General features: G+C 44.7%; 1 protein-coding gene across 1 annotated transcript in view; it reads left to right on the plus strand.

Annotated features, from left to right (window-relative positions):
• Positions 1 to 23,334, plus strand: part of LOC137422950 (uncharacterized) — a 295,425-nt gene that overhangs the window by 195,764 nt on the left and 76,327 nt on the right. The window contains exons 31-39 of the mRNA XM_068109635.2: positions 1,046 to 1,099; positions 1,906 to 1,959; positions 2,127 to 2,171; positions 2,473 to 2,526; positions 2,823 to 2,867; positions 4,026 to 4,079; positions 15,703 to 15,756; positions 19,558 to 19,611; positions 19,778 to 19,885. Of these exons, the coding sequence (XP_067965736.2) occupies positions 1,046 to 1,099; positions 1,906 to 1,959; positions 2,127 to 2,171; positions 2,473 to 2,526; positions 2,823 to 2,867; positions 4,026 to 4,079; positions 15,703 to 15,756; positions 19,558 to 19,611; positions 19,778 to 19,885 (522 nt within the window). The remainder of the gene's footprint in view (positions 1 to 1,045; positions 1,100 to 1,905; positions 1,960 to 2,126; positions 2,172 to 2,472; positions 2,527 to 2,822; positions 2,868 to 4,025; positions 4,080 to 15,702; positions 15,757 to 19,557; positions 19,612 to 19,777; positions 19,886 to 23,334) is intronic.

Raw genomic sequence — 23,334 nt, forward strand, 5'->3', positions numbered from 1 at the left:
TACATTAATGGTAAGAATTGGGTTACTACATTGAAGATAAGTAAAGTGATCGATGAAGGGTGTGGATATATTACAAGCATTTTGGAACAAATGGCTTCTATATCTTTAGGTTTCCTCGTAGATCCTTGAAAATCATTGATCTTTAAAATTTTTTAACTAAAAGACATTTAATTTTTTTGAGACAGGGAGACATGAACACAAGCAGGTATAAATTGAATTTGATTTTCTGATTGAAGGTGTATTTGGTATTTGTGCAGAAGAGTTGTTTCATTTGGAAGTTAGGGTTAGTCTATCCTCCAAATATTCCTACAGGTCGCACAAGATCTGCCTGCAACCCTCTTATGGTTAAACTGCCAAAATCTTGGCTCTCTGCTCACCTTCACTCCTTCATTCCTCTTTTCTCCCGCCTCTGGAACAAACTCCCTCACTCTCTTCAATCCCACTCCACCCTCCAGGTCTTTATAACATCTGTCCACCACCATCTCTTATCTTCCCCCATCCAAAACCTTGATCTTTTCTACCCCCGTTAATTCACCCCAGATCCACTTTTTTGAAATTCCAACTTCTTTCCTGGAAGTCCTAGCAATGTCCATGTGTTTTATACCTCTCCCACCCCCCCCCTCCCTTCCCGTGCCTCCCTCCCACAGATCTCCCGATGTCCCTGTTCTCTACTGTTGTACTTGTGCGCTTCCCTCTCTCCCCCCATCTTGTCTTCCGCTCCCTTTATCTTATGTTATATTTGTCGGTTTGTCTTTTTGTGATTAATGTTACCTCTTACACGAGCCTCGATCTTGTATACAAAAAAAAAGAAGTTATTTAACTTTATGGCTTGCTCAGTAAGAATGTGATTAAAACTATGATGTCAGTAAACATGGCTGACTAATTGAAAAGTACACAGTTGGGACCTTCCTTATTTGGGCAAGGCTGATTACATCCAGCGTTAATGCTTCTTCCAAGAGGGTTTGTAATTCATAAGCTCCAAACTTACCTTTTTGCTTAATATTTCTTCATTTCCTTGTTACCCGCATCACTGTTGGTTATTTAGGGCAAGTTGGGAGTCCCTGGGTTGCCGGGTTATCCTGGAAGGCCAGGTGCAAAGGTAAGGAATCATTTTGTTCTCATGTCACATGTTATTGAGCTGTGTTCTCTCTGTATGCCATTACATGACCTACAATAACTCAATAGTATGTCATAGGACAAACCACCTCACTGAAAAAGGGAAAAGACTCCTATGTAGTCCTAATGCAGGCCTAGGCCTTGTTTCAAACTGGCGAGGTAGCTTTTATACAGTAAACTCGCCATTTTAACTACCATACTCGCCAATTCAAATTCAACTATTCAAACTAGAAAGCATCTCAAAATGCAAAATGCATATCAAGAGTAAATAAATATAGAAACACGGAAGTGATTTTAAAAAAAACGGGCCGTCTTGCTTGATGCGCTGCGACGGGGCTAATATGGGCTATTTATAGTCACTATGACTTTGCCATTTCACAATTTGACCCAATTTTTAATGATTTTCACCATATTCTCAAAATAACGTTTTGTTGAAAAATTTATGACAAAAGCTCAAAAGGCAAAAAAAAGTTTGGCCTGGACAGAGAGACAAACAGACACACATATAAGCGGTTGCAAACCCTCGTCTTCCGCTGCATGGGGGGACGAGCTAATAAGGGTGTGTGTGGATCATCCACTAATTCTAATATCACCCACTGGAATACGCCAGGGGTGATCTTTTTTCACTTATATCTTTTGCTTGTATTGTTTAGTATATGGCAATTACATAAAAATCTCATTCATTCATCCCCTGCTCTCTTCATGTTCTTCCTTCTTCTGTTGCTTCTCTACTTGGAGTACAGACAAAATTCTCCATCACTGTTATGTAAAATTTTCTTCTTCCTTTAGGGTTCCATTGGTTTCCCTGGTTTTCCTGGAGCAAATGGAGAGAAAGGGGCTCGGGTAAGTGTCATTAGTTCCTTCTACCTCTTTATTTGTCTTTTATTTGTTAAATTTCTCATTTGAATAGCCGGGTTTTGCCTTTGCTTGTTGGTATGTGTTGGTGTTTGTGTGCATTTTGCACAATCTGACTTTATGCCGCCATTAATGATATTGTGCGTTGACCGCAGGGACCGAAAGGAAAAGGAGGCCCTCGGGGTCAGCGGGGCCCTGCAGTAAGTCCTCCCCTTTTTGTTTCTTCATATTATTCTATTTGTGTAATTATCATGAATTTCAATAATTCGTTTGTTTCAGGTTGTAGTTTTATTTGATGAAGCCGATTCACTTTTTTTTGAAGTGTTCTAACTGTTGGGCTATTACAATCCTGATTTTAAATATATCTACCTGTTGTGAACCATTGTTTGATGCATCTTGTGTCTCTATACTTTACCAGTTAATGCAAATTCTACACCTGTGTCAGTTCATAATCAAATGTATTTTTTCCGACACATTTTATTAAATGGTTCCTCCTTGTAGGGACCAAGAGGAGAGAGAGGGCCTTTGGGAACTCGTGGGAAAACTGGGGCTAAGGTAGGCACAAAACACGTGTCTTCATTTGTATTTTGTGGACTTACTTGTTATTCTGCACTCTCATGGTGCTTCTTTTATTCACCTCATCCATTGCTTTTCCCCACTTTTTCTGCCTCATCACCCGTCATCATGCCTCTCACTTCCTTGATCTAGTCTTGCCTGATGTTTAACCCAAAAGCTTTCCATATGCTTTCCTTTTTCCACTGTCTCTGCCCCCTCCCCTATTCTCAAACATACCCACTTCCTTCTTTAAATTGTGGTCTCTCTTCCCCCCTCCCCATTCCCACCCTCTTTAGGGAACAACTGGCAATGAAGGCCCAACTGGATCTTCAGGAGAACAGGTATGGCCTTTGGGTGGGACCTATACATCAAATTTTGTTTGTATATCATTCACACTGAAAACCTTGTAAAAAAACAAACAAACACATTTTTACATGGTCGTGTATCTTTTTGATACATTTGCTTCTGGCATTTAATTTTTTTGCATACAGAGTGGAGGCCCATGGAGGACCTAGAACAGAATGGGCCAGGATGTAACATAAGGAATAGAACAGTAGGAAGGGGGAAGGGGAGACAACAGTAGGGTTGAGGGACAAATTAGCGGGAAACTTGGAGGGATAAGGAACATGGCGAAGAATCGGAGTAAGCGGAGGACACATGGGGCGAGCAAGATGGACAAGACAAACGAATGGATAATGGGCAAGATGAACAAGTTACAAGACAACATTGTAGTTACATACATGCCACACTTATATTATTATGAGCAATATTGGGACAGTATAGAAATTTCCAGTATGGTTGATTCAGAAACATTTAATTTGCTTTATAATTGGGTGTTGACTCACTTTTGGCAACAAGCACAGCTCGGCCCCTGCCACTAATGCTTTGTGCCAAGTTTTTGTAGATGTCAGCCTTAATGAAGTACCATTCCATGTTCCAACGTTATTCTGGCATGATTTGTCAGTCATGCTTGGAATGCTTCAATTATGTTTGTGGCAACTTTCCCCTATTGGGTAATTTCATACAACCAATGCTAATAAGACAACACTTTCGGGCAAGACTGTATACAAAAAAAACTACACACAAAAATCGACATTTTAAGCCTCGACACCGTATGCAAAAAAAAGAACTTCTGCACCTGTGCAGTGTATTCGTTCTTTAGTCATGGCCATATTAGTTTAACAGATTGCTCAAGTTGCCTTGTTCGTTTCTTGTGCAAGTCAAAAGTTGACTTCCATGGATACTAAAATAAATATTACAAATTGAAGTTGACCAGTGGGATAACACTTCAACGAAAACCTAAAAGTTTTATTTTATGAACTAATGTCTTTTCACAACAAATCCTAATCGATCTTGAAGGATATTAACATTTCAATAAAAATCACAAACTCAAAATGGCTTACTGGATGAGTTACTTTGTAAATGATTTTCACCTCCTATATATATATATATAAAATTATGGTATTTTCACCTTATTTGCCTTCATGTTTCTTTTTCAGGGTCCTCAAGGACTCCAAGGGTCTTCAGGATTTCCAGGCCCCAAGGGTCCACAGGTGAGTTTAATATAAATCATAATGTTATGAATTTGGTAATGCAACATCTAGAGCTAGGTAGATCTGAATAGGTAGGTATTCGGCTGTCGTGACAGGGACTCTACATGTAATAAGTTATTGATGTTCAGGCGGTTGTCGGGGTAAGATGTATGAGTGTGGATCTACCTGGAGATTCGAGTGTTAAATAGTGAGGGATTAAAGGTAACGCCCCTGTGAGTCTCACCTAGTAGTCAAACCTTTGTCCATTATGGCACTGCAAACCACATAAACATTAGTTAGGTCCTTAGCGCAACATTAAATAATCCCCTTTCCCTGACAAGGACTTCGTATTAAATTGACAGGAAACCAGGTCGAAAACACCACCACGATTGGCCGCCACCGTGTACACCTCCAAAGGCCTACAAACCTGGCCGGCACGTGTTATGCCAGGACCGCAGGGTCGCGTAACGGGGGAGATGTCAGGAGTCGCGGGAGGCTTTGATTGGCTGAGGAGTGCGCAATGTGACGTCATCGGCCACCAATATAGGCGACGGTCGGACGCCATTTCAGGAGTTGTTGAGTCTCTCTGAGCAGACGCGGGCAGTTGAGTTGAGTTGAGTTCGTGGCAGGCACTGGCAGACGCAGGCAGGCACCAGAGAGTTGAGCGGTGGTGGAGAGTTGGAGAGGACACGCCATTCCAGTCGCAGTTCGAGTGCAGTTCGGGTTGTGGGGAGTCGCAGGAGACACACGAGAGCACACCCAGTTGGCACTGAGCAGTTCGTTGGCACTTGGCTGCCAGCACTCCCGCGTCGAGTCGAGTGGAGTTGAAAGGAGTCCTTCCTGTCCCTGGTCAAGTGGAGCCGCTGGCCTGCGTCGGACGCGTGGTGCTTGGAGCGAGGGGCCTCGTGGTGTGCGATCGGGCCGGAAGGAGCGGTGCTGGACACCAACAATACAAGACGACAAAGACAGATAAGCCCGATCTCCGCGTATATTTTGAACGACGGGACGTGTTATTTTCGTGATTAATCTCCCTCGTTTGTGTTTGCTGTCAGTCGTGTGGGGACGTCCCGATTTAGGTTTATTAGAATTATTAGATTTACCGGCGGGCTTTTTCACTGGCTTTACTTTTCCTAATAAACCCTTATATTACTTTTTGTACATAATATCTGAACGCAGTTTTCCTGGGTGTTTGATTTTAATCGATAAGGTTGCGGAGCCTTCGCTGCGTCTGGCCTTCCGCGCGTTGGTGTTGAACTTGAGTCCGCCATTGAGTTTTCGCCTCGGGAGTGTAAAGTCTCGCAATCGGTCATCCGTAACTGTGGTGTTAATCACGGTTACGCGACAAGTGGTGTCAGGAGTGGGATTCGAATCCGTCGGACAAATTTTTTGTCCGCGGCGAGACATCGACACGGTCGGGCGTACATTGCGTCCGACGTTCGAACGCAAAATTTGGATAGGCGAGGCGGAGAAATTTAATAATCAATTGGGCATACGGAGCGCGATATCGCGTCTTCGTCAAATTTAAATTGTGTTTTTGGAATTGAAATAAGTACGCGCGCGGGGAACGACCTTCCGAAAAGCGGATGTCGGAGGTCGACGAAATGGAGGTGCGTAGCGAGGCCTCCGTCAGCGTTGGGAGTGAGCCGGAAATAGGGGAATTAGATGCAGAGGTGAGCCTTGGAACCTCCCTCGTCCCGAGCACCAACTTATCCCCCTCCCCCACCGGGGAGTCGGGAGTAGTAGGAACGGCCCCGACAACCGACCAGATGTTGGGTCAATTGCTTCGAAAAATGGAAGGGATGGAAAAGAACAGTGAGCGATTGGGAAAGCAGATGGGAGACATGAACGCACAGAGTGAGCGAGCCAGTCGGGAATTGAATGAACAAATGAAGTCACAGGGGAAGGAATGGAGGGAAGGAATGAAGGGAATGAGTGATCGATTGGAGGGACACATTGAAGGAATGGGAAATAAAATTGATGGGTTAAAAGGGGAACTGAATGCCCAGAGTGATAAAATTGAAGGATTAAAGGAGGGATTGAAAGAACAAATCGAAGGGATGGACAGCAAAATCGATGGATTGGAGGGAAAAATGGAGGTGATGAATGAACAAATGAATGAACAAGGGAATGAAATAAAGGAAAGGAATGAACAATTGGAAGAAAAAATTGGGGAAATGGCACAGCAGCTGGGGGAACGAATTGATGGCATAGAAGGGAGAGTGCAAAACCAAATTACGGACAGACTGGGGAAATTTGAGGGTAAAGTAGAAACTCAAATGGGGGAGATGGAAAAAGCCATAGGGGTGGAAATTGAATTGAAACGGGAAGAATTAATGTCAAAAATAGAGGAGGGCGTGACGCAGGCAGTCCAAATGGGGGTAGAGTTTTCGGGGGTCCGTGCAATGGAGCCGGACCAGGTATTTATTGGGGATATTGATCAAAGCCTGGCGGGGCCAGGAATGATTTCTAATGATGATGATGAGGATGATTTGATCCAGCGGCTGGAGACCTGTGACAGTCCCATGGAGGTAGAGCTTGTTCAGGCCCAAAGGAGTCTGGGGGAAGAGGTGAGTTGGTCCGAGGAGGTGGTTGGAATGACCGAGGGGACGCTCACTGTACACTGCTATTTGGAAACAGAGGCTCCAAAATTGGACAACCAGTTGGGGGAGTGTGTTGGCTCCGGGCTGGATTTGGATCTTGGAGGATCGGGAGATAGAGCTTCTGGAGATTTGGTCCCTGTAGGGAATTTGGATCAACTGCAGGGAGGGGCAGAACAACCGGTGGTAGAGGTTGTTCCCTGCAGCTGCGGAATGGCAGTGGGAATGAAAATTTGTAAAATAAAATTACAATGGGAAATTGATTTGGAGCAGCCATGGTTTGGATTGGTCCCCGGGCTGCGGGATCTGGATATGGAGAGGTCATGGGTGATGGCCTCGGGCAAAAGTTGCCCCTTTCAAAATTTGGGTATGCCAGCCAGCTGGGGGGCTGTGATGGCGAGATTTGGACGTGGGGTCCAGCCTTGGGTGTCGAGGTACGACCTGGGTCCCACGGGGGGTCTGGTGGAGTGTGGCGTCCCTTGTCCGTCGGGGCGCCGTCCGAGCTGGTGGCTCGGGCCGGCAGGGTCACCGGACCCTGGTGGGGGTTAAGACCTCCAGGGAGGTCCGAGGTGGTTTCTCAAGCCTGGGATGGCAAATATTGAGGACCACTGGGGGGGAGGTGTTGTGGGTCGCGCTTTGGTGGTGGCACCGCAGATGGCCAGCTTAGGCCTGATGTAGTGATCACCCGGGCATGCGACCTGACACCCTCTCCCTGAGACTTTGGGACAACTGGCATGTGATGACCTGCCATGCCGTGTTGGTCGATGGACGCGGGTCAAACCGAATGGACAGGGATGGAGATAGCCTGCCGGACAACCATTGGGGCATCTGTGGAACGTGATGGTGTGAGTGACCTTCCACAGATGCTCTGTTATGATTTATGGACTCTCGGGTTGGGAAGAGAGCCATGGGGATGTGAATCGGGAGATGTGTAACGCGCCGAGCATATGGGCCATGCTCGGCTGGCATGTGTATGGCAAAGCATCCTTCTTTGGTGAGGTGAGTGAAATGTGACAAATGGTTGGCATGGGTAATCTGTGGGTTAGATGGAAATTTAAGGGTGGATTTTGAAATGCCATGGTGGACACTGTACAGTGACGCCATTATTGATCCAGGTGTGTAGACCAAAGTGTTGGAGGCTGTGATGAAATTAATAGGGTAGCAAGACACAGCTTTCAACTGGTTGCGGGGGCAACTGTGCTGATATTTGGGACGCGGGATGATGGGGATGTAGTTGTGTAGCCTGAGGGTCAACGTGGTGCTGTGCGTGTCCGAGGTGTGTGGACCATGTCTTCTGGGTGGGTCTCCTGGTGGAGCATGGCTGTTGACTGGACCTTGGTGTGGTCAAGTGTGGGTGAGCACTAGGGGGGCTGCAGTTCTGTAGTCGGACTGGGGGATGATGGGGAGGTGCAGGGGACGTGGCTGTAGGGATGCCACGCACTGCGACCGTGCCCCCCAGGGCCGAGGTTGTGTGTGCGGTAGTGTGTGTTGTGGCAGCAAGTGCTCACCACATTGGCCAGCTGGGGCTGCTGCAGCTGTGTTCCTCGCAGGGGGGCCGAAGGATGGATGGTGGGTCGCACCCTTATGGACACTCATGGGCCATGTTGGCGTTTTGACTGCTCACCTTGTCCCGGTGACCCTTGCACGGTAGAGGTGCAGAGCTGTCGTGGCCACAGGTAGTTGTGTAGTGATGATCACCGTTGGATGCGGATCCACATACCTGCCAGTGTAGTGGGGACAAAAGAGAAATCTGGAAGGATTTGGTAGGCCCAATGTGAAATTTTGGAAATTAGGTGTGGTGGATGACACCCTTGAACCTGACCAACCTGCAACTACCTGCACTTAAGGTGAGTGCTTTGAGGAGTACTGTCCCAGGCTTCAGGATTTGCTTGGGAAATTGGGGACATGTAATTTGGAGTTGGGAGGCGGGTGAGAGTGATGACATGGCCGGTGAGGGGATGGAATGGGAGCCACAGTGTCTTGTGGGTGGCGTATGTTTTTGTATTGTGGTTACGTGTTTTGATGTGGTCGTGAGAGTGGAACCTGGAGAGTGTGTGATGATTATTGGAGATAATGAGGGGTGATAATTGTGCTTGTGGAAATGTGCTTTTGGGAAGATGTAATGATTCGAACTGTGAAGGGGGAATTTCACATGTAGCAGGCCATGGCAAGCCTTGTAACACCTTTTACACCATCTATGGAATTGTACTGAATTGTGCTGAGTTGTGTGGAGAATTGAATGGCAGTGGGGGAGGAAGTGTGTTTTGGGGTCTTGTGGGTGGGGAAGGTGTGTGTGTCCGCAGGTACAGAGCAAGCTCTGAGGAGCGATGCCTGCGGGCCCCCCTCTGCGGCAATTACCCCTGGCAGCCGGTGGTAACTGGAAATTGGAGCTCGTCGGTGGAGGGTCTGGTTGGGCGCCGCGGGGTGAGGAAGTCCCCCGGTGACCCGTGTTGCTGCGCGAAAGCAGGAGGCAAAGGAGCCTGGGGTGTGTGGAGACCCTCACCGGCGAGGTAACGGCGGAAAGGGGCTGTTGGGCTGTCATGGGGCCAAGAGGTAAAGGGGGGGGGGGCAATGAATTTGTAAGTCGGTTGACTTGTTTTTGGGACTGCGGGCACCACAGCCTGATGCGCCCCCACCATCTTTTGTGCGGTACCTCCCCGCTGCCTAGTTGAGGAATGCACACACACGTGAATGACATCAATGCCATGGTCCTGCAGGGGGTGTATTGGGAATAAGTGCTTTGTTGATTTTTGAAATGCCTTGATGACCTATGGAATGAGAATGAGTGGTTAAGGGGTCTGTGTTGCATGAATGTGGGCGAAATCCACCGAGCCGTGTCACTCACCTGTAACATCTGGACAGGGCCCGTGGAAATTTAGGGGGGATGCATTGGGGATGGCCCCGCAGGTAAGGTTGTGTCTTGTGGCATCCACCGGGGGACGCGGTCTGTAGACCGGGGTATGTACAAAGGTTAGAGTTTTGAGTTTTGGAAAGATGGTTAAGTTTTGTGGTTAAGTTAGTGTTGTGTGTTGTTGTTTCCTCCCTCCACAGGAACAACGAAGAAGATGTACATACTTGCATGATGGTTAAGGGGTTCAGCATGTTAAGGAAGTGTAGGTAGGTAGTCCGACTCACTTCCCACAGCCCTTCCTGATTTATTTCGTAGGTTAATTAAGTGTGTGACAGTAAGTGTTAAGGCTGGAATGGTAGCCCTGCGGTGAACCTTGCAGGAGCTACGGTTCCAGGGGGGGGGCTGTGTTATGAATTTGGTAATGCAACATCTAGAGCTAGGTAGATCTGAATAGGTAGGTATTCGGCTGTCGTGACAGGGACTCTACATGTAATAAGTTATTGATGTTCAGGCGGTTGTCGGGGTAAGATGTATGAGTGTGGATCTACCTGGAGATTCGAGTGTTAAATAGTGAGGGATTAAAGGTAACGCCCCTGTGAGTCTCACCTAGTAGTCAAACCTTTGTCCATTATGGCACTGCAAACCACATAAACATTAGTTAGGTCCTTAGCGCAACATTAAATAATCCCCTTTCCCTGACAAGGACTTCGTATTAAATTGACAGGAAACCAGGTCGAAAACACCACCACGATTGGCCGCCACCGTGTACACCTCCAAAGGCCTACAAACCTGGCCGGCACGTGTTATGCCAGGACCGCAGGGTCGCGTAACGGGGGAGATGTCAGGAGTCGCGGGAGGCTTTGATTGGCTGAGGAGTGCGCAATGTGACGTCATCGGCCACCAATATAGGCGACGGTCGGACGCCATTTCAGGAGTTGTTGAGTCTCTCTGAGCAGACGCGGGCAGTTGAGTTGAGTTGAGTTCGTGGCAGGCACTGGCAGACGCAGGCAGGCACCAGAGAGTTGAGCGGTGGTGGAGAGTTGGAGAGGACACGCCATTCCAGTCGCAGTTCGAGTGCAGTTCGGGTTGTGGGGAGTCGCAGGAGACACACGAGAGCACACCCAGTTGGCACTGAGCAGTTCGTTGGCACTTGGCTGCCAGCACTCCCGCGTCGAGTCGAGTGGAGTTGAAAGGAGTCCTTCCTGTCCCTGGTCAAGTGGAGCCGCTGGCCTGCGTCGGACGCGTGGTGCTTGGAGCGAGGGGCCTCGTGGTGTGCGATCGGGCCGGAAGGAGCGGTGCTGGACACCAACAATACAAGACGACAAAGACAGATAAGCCCGATCTCCGCGTATATTTTGAACGACGGGACGTGTTATTTTCGTGATTAATCTCCCTCGTTTGTGTTTGCTGTCAGTCGTGTGGGGACGTCCCGATTTAGGTTTATTAGAATTATTAGATTTACCGGCGGGCTTTTTCACTGGCTTTACTTTTCCTAATAAACCCTTATATTACTTTTTGTACATAATATCTGAACGCAGTTTTCCTGGGTGTTTGATTTTAATCGATAAGGTTGCGGAGCCTTCGCTGCGTCTGGCCTTCCGCGCGTTGGTGTTGAACTTGAGTCCGCCATTGAGTTTTCGCCTCGGGAGTGTAAAGTCTCGCAATCGGTCATCCGTAACTGTGGTGTTAATCACGGTTACGCGACAATAATTTACCTTTTCAAAGTGTTAAATTGTTAAAATTTGGACTGTTTAAGCTTTTCAAGCTAATGCATAAGAGGAGAAGCTGCGTTTCAGGGTAGAGAAGATTAAGACACAAAGATGGTTTTCATTCTCAAGAGTTGATCCAGAGAGTTGTTCTGTGTTTTCAAGTTCAGAGACATGAATATGGTTGGTATTAGGATTTTGACAAAATATCGCTTTAGTTTGTACACTTGATCGATCATAATTACCCTCGCCAGAGGTTATTGCATTTGAGTCTGTTTGTTCATGTTTGTCTGTCTGTCTGTCTGTCCGCATGTAATGTGCTAACGTCGGCCAGAAACGCCACCTACTGGTGGTAGCCCATATTGCACTTCTTTTTTTTCCCCCCAACTAAGTATCTCTGTAAAGTATGTACAAGAAAAAGAGCAATCAGAGATTGCAAACCCTCGCCAGGATGTATTTTCAGTGGTTTTTAAGGCTTTTGTGTTAAAATAAATATGGCGGCCGAACCACGTGACTGATGATCTCATCATTATTATTTTTTTAAACTAATTTATTCCTAGATTATGCTCAAGAAATTTCATCTTGATCGGATGAAGTTTTGTACTTGTCGAATTATGACGTCATAATGGAGGCACCTATGCCATCATCATTAACATATTTTATTCCCCATGGAGAGTTCTTTACAATGAGCCATGTCTCAATTTTTATATTTAGTGCTTTCGGAGATATAGAGGTGCAAAGTTTTTCGATTTTTCCAAGATGGCGGCCGAACCACGTGACCGATGATCTCATTACTTTTTTTCTAAACTAATTTATTCCTAGATTATGCTCAAGAAATTTCATCTTGATCGGATGAAGTTTTGTACTTGTCGAATTATGACGTCATAATGGAGGCACCTATCTTGGAAAAACCGAAAAACTTTGCACCTCTATATCTCCGAAAGCACTTAATAGAAAAAATTGAGACATGGCTCATTGTAAAGAACTCTCCATGGGGAATAAAATGTGTTAATGATGACGTCAGCGGTCACGTGGTTCGGCCGCCATATTTGTCCAAAATGGCCGATAAAAAAGTACATTCCGGCAAGTCCTCGGTCTCTGACCGATTTTTCATTTGTTTGTTTGTTTGTTTGTCTGCACGCGCTAATCTCCTGAACGGTGAAAGATAGGAGGAAACTTCTGAAACAAAAATGTCGGGACGGGCCCCGGAAAGGTTAGAGGCTAGGTGGCGAGGCCGGTCGAGGCCGCCTCTGCTGGGCTGGGCCCATTTCGTAATAAATCTTTTCTTCTTCTTTCAAAATTCTCTTGAAGTACAACTTATGCACTTAATAGGAATATCTGACTGATTGCAACACATGCTTTCAAAATTCTCTCTCGCGGGGCCCGACAGAAGAAAGAACAAGGAATCGTTGAGCACTAACTGATACTGGACTCGCGTCAGACCGATGTACGTACAGAAGATGAAATTCATTCAAAAAGAACCGGGCATCGCCGGGTGCATTCAACTAGTCTACTATATATCTGCCCAGTGGAACCGGGTTATCTACTATATATCTACCCAGTGGAACCGGGTTATCTTCTATATATTTGCCCAGTGGAACCGGGTTATCTGCTATATAATTCTGCCCAGTGGCACCAGGTTATCTGCTATATATCTGCCCAGTGGAACCGGGAACGTGCGATTTCTCGTGGCATGTTGCGTGGCTGATGTACATGGATGTATGGATTTCTCATGGCTGATGTACATGGAAATTGGCTATTATTTCTCAAAATACCAAAAAGTAGCTAATAAAGAAGTGCCTCTGTAATGTTCTATAATAGGAGGAGTGTCCCAAGTGAATTAAACAATTCAAGCAAGGGAATCAACATTTTTTTTTTTTAATCATAGAAGAAAAATACTTCATCCTTCCATTCTTTTGTACGCCTCTTGTATGTATGTGTATGAAAAGGAAGGTGAAGCTAGTAAGGTGTGCCAGGTTCCCTTTTAAGAGAATTCGTTCCCAATAGAGTGTGGAATATTTATGGAGTTGAATATGAATGTCCTTTGACAGCATATTAGTTATTAACTGTGAAGACTGCTAAGGTTTCTCGGTGAAGTAAATGTACGAAAAGGTAATTGTACATTGGACTGAATTGACTGAATAGTTTGTGATTATATTCCTTTTTACATCTGTAGGTGTGTGAACCAGCGAGTCTGAACCTATACACTGCCCATGTGGGCAACAAAAATGCACATAACTTGAAATTGCGTGACTGTCGATATTTAGACCAACGTGTGCACTGTGCACTGTCCGGACCTAAGAGCTCTTACATGAGGGACAATTCAGCATTATACATGCTGTGGTTACAACGTTTATCCTGTTCAGACAGACACAATGTTGTTGCATACACAATGTTGCAACTTGCATTTATGTAGTTATATGATGTGCAATTAAAATGCAAGTACATCTGTAAAGTACGTACTATAAAATACACAAACACCACCCAAAACATGTCCTGGTGAGGGTCTGCAATCTCTGATTGCTCTTTCTAGTTGAGAATTTTGTTATGGATTATACTCTTAATCAATCATCTCAGTGTGAGGCAGCACGCCTGGTAGGAAAGCAACTAGAATTTAAAGTTGTACAATAATCCCAGTTCAATTAATATCTAGAATTTTATACTACTAGGGCATTGCCCGTACTATATCTATATCTAAAATTATATCCCCCCCCCTCTATTTACATGAAATGGTTTGGTCCAAAGCGAACGGCTTGCGAGTACGGTGACAATCCCCCCCCCTCTATTTACATGCAATGGTTTGGTCCAAAGCGAACGGCTTCCGGAGTTTGGTAAAGAAATCGCCATCGCGTGCACAAACGCGCAGGAAAGCGAATGAATCGCAAATTCGGTTTTATTAGTTTTAAAACATAGTTTAACGCCAACATAGTTTGCAAACGTGAAATAAATGAATACGCTCTCAAATGTGCCGTCCGAGGCAGAGTGTGTCCGCCACGTTCGGCACACGCGATCGTTCGCTGCTCTCTGATTGGTTGAATCGTTTTTTGGACATAGCTCGGTAAGTAATTGTCCGATTAATATGAAACCTTGAAAAGGCACATCCTCGGGTCCCCAGCAATATACCTGGCAAGTTAAAAGTATATCGGACCCGTGGTTGTCGAGAAACAGCGGTCACAGACAAACAGACGTACAAACGTACAGACAGAGATTACTGGAATTTATAGATAGATGTAAGCAATTTGAGTGATCAGTTACCTCACAACAACCAAGTCGTTTGTATTGAATGCATATTGAGCCAGGAATCCGTTCTGAGTTTGGTCTGTGGGTCACAATTTCTGGAAGATGTGACTACACCGTAGCTGCAGTACCTCCTGTAGGTTAGGGCAAGAATTTAAAATTTGCTAATGGTGTTACCATGCCATTGCAAAATTAAGCCAGGTGGTATTCATAGAATACTTACCCTGCGCAGTCAACTCAGTGCGAGCCAACTCTTCTGTTTTGAAGGGTTTTTTAAAGTAAATAAATTAGTTTATTTACTATCTTTCCCTATCTTTACTAATCCTTATCTTTGATCCAATATGGCTGCCAGACAATGTAAGCGATGATGACATAAATTTCCATTCTCTAATATAATTGTTGCATAGATCACGCTCAATAAATTTCAAACTGCTCAGACTAAGTGTTATCCCTGTTGAACTATGACATCATAATTAAGGCACCAATGACGTCATCGTTACAACACTTATTCCCCATGCGAAGTTCTTTACAATGAGCCATGTTTACATTTTTCCATGGAGCGGTTTCAGAGATATAGAGGTGCGAAGTTTTCCCAAGATGGCGTCCGCACCACGTGATCTATGACGCCATAATGATGAATAATAATATTATACAGGGGGAGGAGCTCCTATGGTAAAAATTTCGTGTCAATCGGACCAACGGTTGCTCAGAAAATGAATTTTAAAAATGCAGATACGTACGCCACACGTATGGGCGCAACCGAATGTCTAACTCTGCTTTTCACTTCACGAGCACAGGGTGAAAATGCAGACACGTACACCACACGGACGCACGCCACACGTACGTACACAACCGAATGTCTAACCCTGCTTTTCGCTTCGCGAGTGCAGGGTAACAATTAATGCCATTCAGCCAGAGCAGAGATCTTCTGTGCCATTGAAGGAATTTTCATTTGAAGACAGACAAAGGCACTGAAGGAATCCTCTTCATCTGTAAAGACAGCCAAGGCAAAGCAGCTTGGCTTTATGGTTTTTCTTTTTATCCTTCCTTTGGTTTCCACACCGTCAGGGAAGCAAGGCGAAGATATAATTTTTTCTCCAAGCATTCATTCGAGGCCAGACGGCCTGCTCGGATTGTGCTTGATTTATTTGATGCTTGATGTTGCATGAGAATTTAAGATGTAAACCTTCGTACAGAGTTTACCTCAAGCCTCTAAATCTATTTTCTTATTCATTTGCCATTTTCTGTTTCAGGGTCCGCCAGGGAAAGATGGACTTCCTGGACATCCTGGTCCTCGAGGAGAAACTGTGAGCCCTTTATTTATTTATTTTACACTTCTTTCTCTCTTATTATCGCATTCTTCCAACGGAATTATTGTTTTCCTTTCCCTCACCCTCCTCTTCTTCCTTTTAATTTTTTCACTTTTTTTCCAGATGCGTTTTCATCCTATACTACATATTTTCCTCATCCTTCCAATTGTCCTTTACATTTTTGTTCTCCTTTTGCTTTTGAAACATCATGGCGGCTGCTGTGTGTGAGTTGCATTATTGTTGCATTAAGTCAGACATGCAACTTTCCGTAATGCATCTCATAATGTGTTGGTGATCACTGAACTAGTGTTCCTTCCTTACCAATATATTTTCTTGCTTGTGAATGTTTTTCCCCTTGTCCTTCCATTGTAAGTATACCAGAGATTCTCTCTGGAGATCCTCTCGATCATAATTTAACAACTTTATCGAAGTCAATTCAGGAATTTTGGTTTCTTTTTGTCATTGACTAATCCGCACTCTTTTCCTTCCCCTCATCTTATCCTTTGCTCTTAATCTATTTGAGATTAAAACATCAGCTTTCTTCAGGTTTTATTTTATTATTTTATTTTTATCTTTATGTTGAAGGCTCCAGTCATGGACTATATAGTCCTCATCGAGGCAGGCCCTTAAATAAAAGAGCTGCATTGATAGAAAAGTGAAGAAAGAGAGCATAGTCTAAGAGTTTTTGAGGAAGTAAAAAATCTGCTTTTTGAAAAGGGGAAGGTTGTAAGTGTTTGGAAAGACATGAGAAGGTCAAGAGTTCCTGAGTTTGGCAGTGGAGGGGAAGAAACAAAGATCATAACGACCCACTCTTGAGCTGCCAATGGCCACACAATAATCATGTGATGTAGTGGCTTGTCGAGTATTCCGTGGTCTCGATAATGGCGGAGGTACACAAGCAGCAAGTTCTCGGAAGCAGAAACCGAAATAATCCATGATCTATATCCCTATTTGTGAACATCTGTTTGTGCAGTTGTGCCTCATGGACAGCCTAAGGTATTGACTTAGAGAGGGAAGAGGGGATCCATGGGGGGTAGCTTTTCACGGCAAAAAACATGGGCGCATCAGATTTAGACTAGGGGCGTGGCAGCAGGGCGTGCCCAAGGGGCGTGGCTTCCTCTGACTATAAAAAGCCCACTACAAATAAACAGAATATCAAAACTAAATTGCGTGACTGACTATTTATTTTCCGGGCAACGCCGGGTAACCCTGCTAGTATCTGTATAAAAGAGAAACAGAGTCAAATTTGTGGCGTAATTCGAGTGAGTGTAGCTTTGAGGTCAGATTTTGAGGATATGTCAGATTACTTTGGATTCAATTCTGTCCAGTAAGTATGTGGAGCTAGAACATCCCCAGATGTGAGAGCTGACAATAAAAATGTGGTCTGATGAACTTTTTGGCCTAAATGCAATACATTACGTTTGGTGCAAACCCAACACAGCACATTACCCAAAGAACACCATCCCCACTGTGAAGCATGGTGGTGGCAGCATCATGTTATGGGGATGTTTCTCATCAGCAGGGACTGTGGCCCATGTCAGGCTAGGAGGGAAAATGAATGGAGCAAAATACAGAAAAATCCTAGAGGAAAACCTGCTGCCCTCTGCAAGAAAACTGAAATTGTGATGAAAAACTCGACACAAGAATGAATGAATCATTTATATAGTTTGAAGCAACTGTTGAGAGGAGAAGAATTTTCGACATCTGAACAGGGCTTCGAGTTTCTTCAAGGCGGACTTAGGTATTTGTGTAATGTGCGGATTCCAGGATAAAAACATTCTGTTAGTGCAGACATGGTGATTCTTCTATGACTAGTATCTGAGTTTCTGGAATTTTCGAATCCAAATCCTTAATATTGCTGCCTTCACTCAAATATGAACGTGCAACTTCTCGGCTGCCAATGAAATGTCATCACCACTAGGTCACCGCCAAACCCAAATAATGGCTGCAAGTGAATGAAATATCTAATATGTTGATATAGCCTATAGAAAGTTTACACTCCCTTTCAAATTTTTCACCTTTTCTTGCCTTATAACCTGGAATTAAAATGAATTAAATCAGACTTTTTCCACCTTTATTTACACATCGTAACCCACAACTTCCATGTGAAAAACAAATTCTACAAATTTCAGAAAATTAATTAAAAATACAAAACTAGAATATGTTGGTTGGATAAGTGTCCACCCGCCTTATAATAGCAATTTTAAATTAGCTCAGGTGTAACCAATCACCTTCAAAATCACACACCAAGTGAATTGGCCTCTACCTGTGTTAAATTGTAGTGATTCAAAAAGACAAATGCCCAGTCAGAGCCCCGACCTAAATCCAATCGAATATCTGCGGCATGACTTGAAGATTGCTGTCCATCAACGCTCTGGTCCCCATGCAACTTGACCGAGCATGAACAGTTTTGCACAGAAGAATGGGCAAATATTGCCCAATCAAGGTGAGCAAAGTTGGTAGAGAGCTTTCCCAACAGACTCACAGCTGTAATTGCTCTTAAAGGTGCTTCCACCAAGTATTAACCCAGGAGGATGCATACTTATGGATGAAAGTAAGTCGTTAGTAACTTTAATAAGTAAGTAGTAAATAAGTAAGTAGTAAATTAGTAACTTATCCAACCAAGATATTCTAATTTTGTATTTTTAATTAATTTTCTGCAATTTGTAGAATTTGTTTTTCACTTGGAAGTTGTGGGTTACGATGTGTAAATAAAGGTGGAAAAAGTCTGAATTAATGCAATTTAATTCCAGGCTATAAAGCAACAAAAGGTGAAAATTTTGACAGGGGTGTAGACTTTCTATAGGCACTGTATTCCTTCAACTTGGACTAGACTTTGAGCCAGAAAAAAATTCAGACAACAAAACCCCTTCGGGAGTGGGGTTATTGTTTTTTTAAATTATTATTTTTTAAATTTCTACAGAATCGAGGCTCGTGAAAGAGCTAACATTTATTTCACAAACAAATCAAACAGACAAACAAAATATATAAAAAGAGGGAGCGGTAGACAAGATGGGGAGAGAAGGGGAAGCACACAAACACAACATTTGAGAGCAGGGACATCGGGAGATGTGTGGGAGGGAGAGGGCTTGGGGGGAGGAGGCCTTTGGAAGGGGGGTGGGGGGGGGGGGTGGGAGAAGTATAAAACACAAGGACACCAAGGACTTCCAGGACAGAAGTTGGTATTTCAAAAAAGTTGATTTGGGGTGAAATTAGCGGGAGTAGAAAAGATCAAGGTTTTGGATGGGGGAAGATAAGAGATGGTGGTGAACAGCTGTTTTAAAGACCTGGAGGGAGGAGTTGGATTGAAGAGAGTGAGGGAGTTTGTTCCAGAGGCGGGAGAAAAGAGGAATACCATTAATACCATTAACATTATGCTATTATCATAAGTGTTGTTGTTCATTAGACACTACGTTTCTGATCAAGGACTGCAGGACAATTTAGGTTTGAATTCCCAGTTGGAACCAGACTCGGTGGTGTAATGGCTAAAGCGTCCGCTCTGATTCTGGGAGGTTAGTGGTTCAAACCCCAACCGAGTCATACCAAAGACCTGAAAATACTTCCTTGATTAACGCTCAGCATTTTAAAAGCATTGAGCATTGCCAAACAATGCTGGGAAGACAATGGTAACCACCCAGTATAATCCTTGCCAAGAAACTGCTTCGTCAGCACTAACTCTCTGTAAATAGAGTATGGTAGAGGTCTTTTATTCATAGTTGGATTTATTCTCTCCTTTTGCCCAAAACGTTTTTGTTGCCCCTAGAAAAAAATCAATGACCTTTTCCTCCAACTCTGTAGGGGTTCCAAGGAAAACCTGGACCTTCTGGGCCAGCAGGAGTGGTTGGGCCACAGGTGAGTGACAAGTTAAGGGCTGGTGTTGCTTTTGAACCTTGAAAAAATTATTTATTGTGCGTTTGAAATGTTATTTGTCAACAAGATTGGAGATCATTGATAATATCATGTACTTTCTGAAATGAATAGCTCACTTTACCATCTTAATTTGATATCCTCACTTTAGGGATCTACTGGTGAAACTGGGCCCAATGGAGAGCGTGGACATCCTGGTCCTCCTGGACCACCTGGAGAGCAAGGCTTATCTGGCCCGAGTGGCAAGGAAGGTGTCAAGGTGATTAGTGACACTCATAGACCTTTATTCTTCCAGTTCAATAGGTTATAGTTAACAGGCATATTGTACTTGTAAAACAGTAGATAAGAATTATTAAGAAGCTAAAAAGCATCAAAAAACTTTTCTTTTTTTTCCAGTGGGTATCTCTCAATGGTTTCGCAAATGAGTGTTTTACCTCTGGTTGTTCAAATCCACGACATGTGCACATCGTTTTCAGGAAATGGACACAGTATGGCCATTCAATTTCTTTATCAAGATGATTTCAAAATATATTTTTGAGATTGTGATTGGTTGGTTGTTGTGTTTAGTTCTCTTGTACATATATTCATGCGTGGTACTTAGTTTGAGCGAGTTTCGTAAACGTTAGTGAAGCCTGAGCATTGCTGTAACCAAATAACATGTCATGTGAATAACGTCACCTTTCTGTCATTCTCAACCAGGGTGCAACCTTTCAGAAGTCTAATTTGGCCTTTTAAAACTTTTCCTTGTCTGATTCGTTACCCCACTTTTCTTTCCATTTCCTTTTTCTCCTTTGTTCTTAATAAAAGAGTTTCAGTCAATACGTAACAGTATTTTTACTTCCCTAAGACTAAAGAGCATGACAACAAATCCAATAGATGGTGCAGTTATCTTCAAGTTTTATGCAGAAGGGCAGAAAAAAACATTCACTCTGAGTTCAGTATTTACACTATGACTGGCACAGCCCCACATACCTCATTAGTGATGTAACGAGGAGACAAAACTGACCACAGAATCTCAACCAAGTATGTATTTGATGAATTAACATACAGTCCGACTCCGACATTCGCGGGGGAAACATTCCTTGAAAATTCTGCGAATGCTGAATCCGCGAATGTGGAGGCATTGTTTCAATGGGAAAAGGGGGTTAGGTTTTCGGTCATTCCTGATTTGTGAAAACTCTGGCAAATGTCAAGGAAAATCCATGAGTCAAGGAAAATCCCACGAATGTTGAGGAAAATCCCACGAATGTCGAAGAAAATCCCACGAATGTTTTTTTTTTTTTTTTTTTGTATACTGAATCGAGGCTCGTGAAAGAGCTAACATTTATTTCACAAACAAATCAACCAGACAAACAAAATATATAAAAAGACGGAGTGTAAGACAAGATGGGGAGAGAAGGGGAAGCACACAAACACAACATTTGAGAGCAGGGAGATGTGTGGGAGGGAGAGGGCTTGGGGGGAGGAGGCGTGGGAAGGGTGGGGGTGGGGGGGGGTGGGAGAAGTATAAAACACAAGGACACCAAGGACTTCCAGGACAGAAGTTGGTATTTCAAAAAAGTGGATGTGGGGTGAAATTAGCAGGGGTAGAAAAGATCAAGGTTTTGGATGGGGGATGATAAGAGATGGTGGTGAACAGCTGTTTTAAAGACCTGGAGGGTGGAGTGGGATTGAAGAGAGTGAGGAAGTTTGTTCCAGAGGCAGGAGAAAAGAGGAATGAAGAAGTGAAGGTGAGCAGAGAGTCTTGATTTTGGCAGTTTAACCATAAGAGGATTGCAGGCAGATCTTGTGCGACCTGTAGGAATATTTGGGGGACAGAGCCCAGAGAGAGCTGAGGGGGCAAGGCCAGAGAGGAGTCGGTAGAAGACGGAAAGACCACCAACCTGCCTGCGGTGAGTGAGTGAAAGGCCCTTGGAGTTAGCTTCATCGCGGGAGATTCCAATGATTCTGAACGCTTTGGTTTCAACAGCGTGAAGATGAGCCAGGTGCGAGGCAGGAGCACCAGCCCAGAGGGGAGAGCAGTATTCCATTGAGCTGCAGATGAAAGCCTTGTATGTGGTGAGGATCTCAAGTGTGCCAAGGAAGGACTTCTCACGACGGAGGATGCCCAGTCGGCGACTGGCTTTGGAGGCCAGATTTGAAATGTGGTTTTCCCAGGAAAGATCATGGCAGATAGTGAGACCCAAAAGCTTGAGTGGCAGAACTTCTTGGAGAGGATTATTCAGAAAGTGGATGGGAGGGTTGTCCAGTCGGTCTTTTCGTAAGAGTGTGAGATTTGTCAGGATTGAAAGACATGTTCCGCTTGTTTGCCCAGTCTGTGATTTTGTCCAGGTCTGCAGAGAGTGAGGAGGCTGCAGACTGCCGATCTGAGGGATGAGGAATGGAGCGACAGAGAGAAGCGTCATCAGCAAAGAGATAGAGAGGATTTTCAAGAGAGTCAGAGAGAACATTGATGAAGACCAGAAAAAGCATAGGGCCGAGAACACTGCCTTAGGGAACTCCAGCCTGAACTGGAAGAGGAGATGAGAGAAACCCATTCAGGGCCACACGTTGACTACGACTAGAGAGGAAGTCCGCCAGCCATGCGTGGAGATTTCCATGGATACCAAAGGAGGAGAGTTTGGTGAGCAGAGCAGGGTGCCATACTGTATCGAAGGCACCTGATATGTCAAGGGAGACAGCTCTAATTTCCTGTTTGACATTGAGGACCTCCATCCATTGTTGAGAAAGCAGAAGCAGCATGTCCAGAGTAGAGTGACCAGGTCTGAAACCAAATTGATGATCAGAGATCAAGCCATTGGAGAAGAGGAAAGATTTCATATCTGAAGCAATGATGGATTCCATGACTTTGCTGATAATTGGGAGAAGGCTGATTGGTCTGTAGTTGCTAGGATCTGTCTTTGCACCTTTTTTGTGCAAAGTGGTGATGTTGGCTGATTTCCAAGCAGATGGCAGATGACCTTGAGCAAAAGAGAGGGTGAAGAGAACAGAGAGAGGGAGTGAAAGAGCGGAAGAACAGGATTTTAGGACCCGTGGGCTGATGCCGTCAGGTCCAGTCGCAGAATCAGAGTCGAGGGTTGACAGAAACTTTTCCACCTTTTCAGGAGGAAAGGACACAGAGTCCAGGAGCAGCTGGGTACGACTGGGTATGGTGGGTACAGAGAGGGATGGGTTTGGGACACAAGATTTAGAGGCAAACACAGAGTTGAGGCATTCAGCTTTTTCACGTGCGGAGTCAGCCGTGTAGCCGTTTGAGGTGAGGGAGGGGATGGAGGCGGAACAAACACCAGAAACAGATTTGACCAGACGCCACCAGGATTTGGAAGAGGGAGACAGATAAGAGAGTTCGGTATTGAGAACGGAGAGATATTGTTTCCTGGCTCTCCCGAGGGTGGACACACACTTGTTTCGGGCTTTGTGAAAGGAAATGAGATTTCCTTCCGTTGGATTTGCTTTCCAGGAGACGAAAGCAAGTTGTTTCAGGGCAACAGCCTCACCACAAGATTCAGTGTACCATGGACGGTAGGAAGGGTATGACAACTGAAGATGAGATGGGATAAATCTGTGCATGAGAGAGAGCAATTTACTTTGGAAGAATTCCCAGGATGAGTTGATGTCAGAGGCGGTAGAGATGGGAGACCAGTCCAGATGATTGATGGCTGCTTGAAGACCGTGCCAGTTGGCCTGAGTGAAATGCCAGACTCGTCG

This window comes from Myxine glutinosa, chromosome 3 (genome assembly GCF_964187855.1).
Source record: "Myxine glutinosa chromosome 3, kmMyxGlut1.1, whole genome shotgun sequence".
NCBI lineage: Eukaryota > Metazoa > Chordata > Myxini > Myxiniformes > Myxinidae > Myxine > Myxine glutinosa.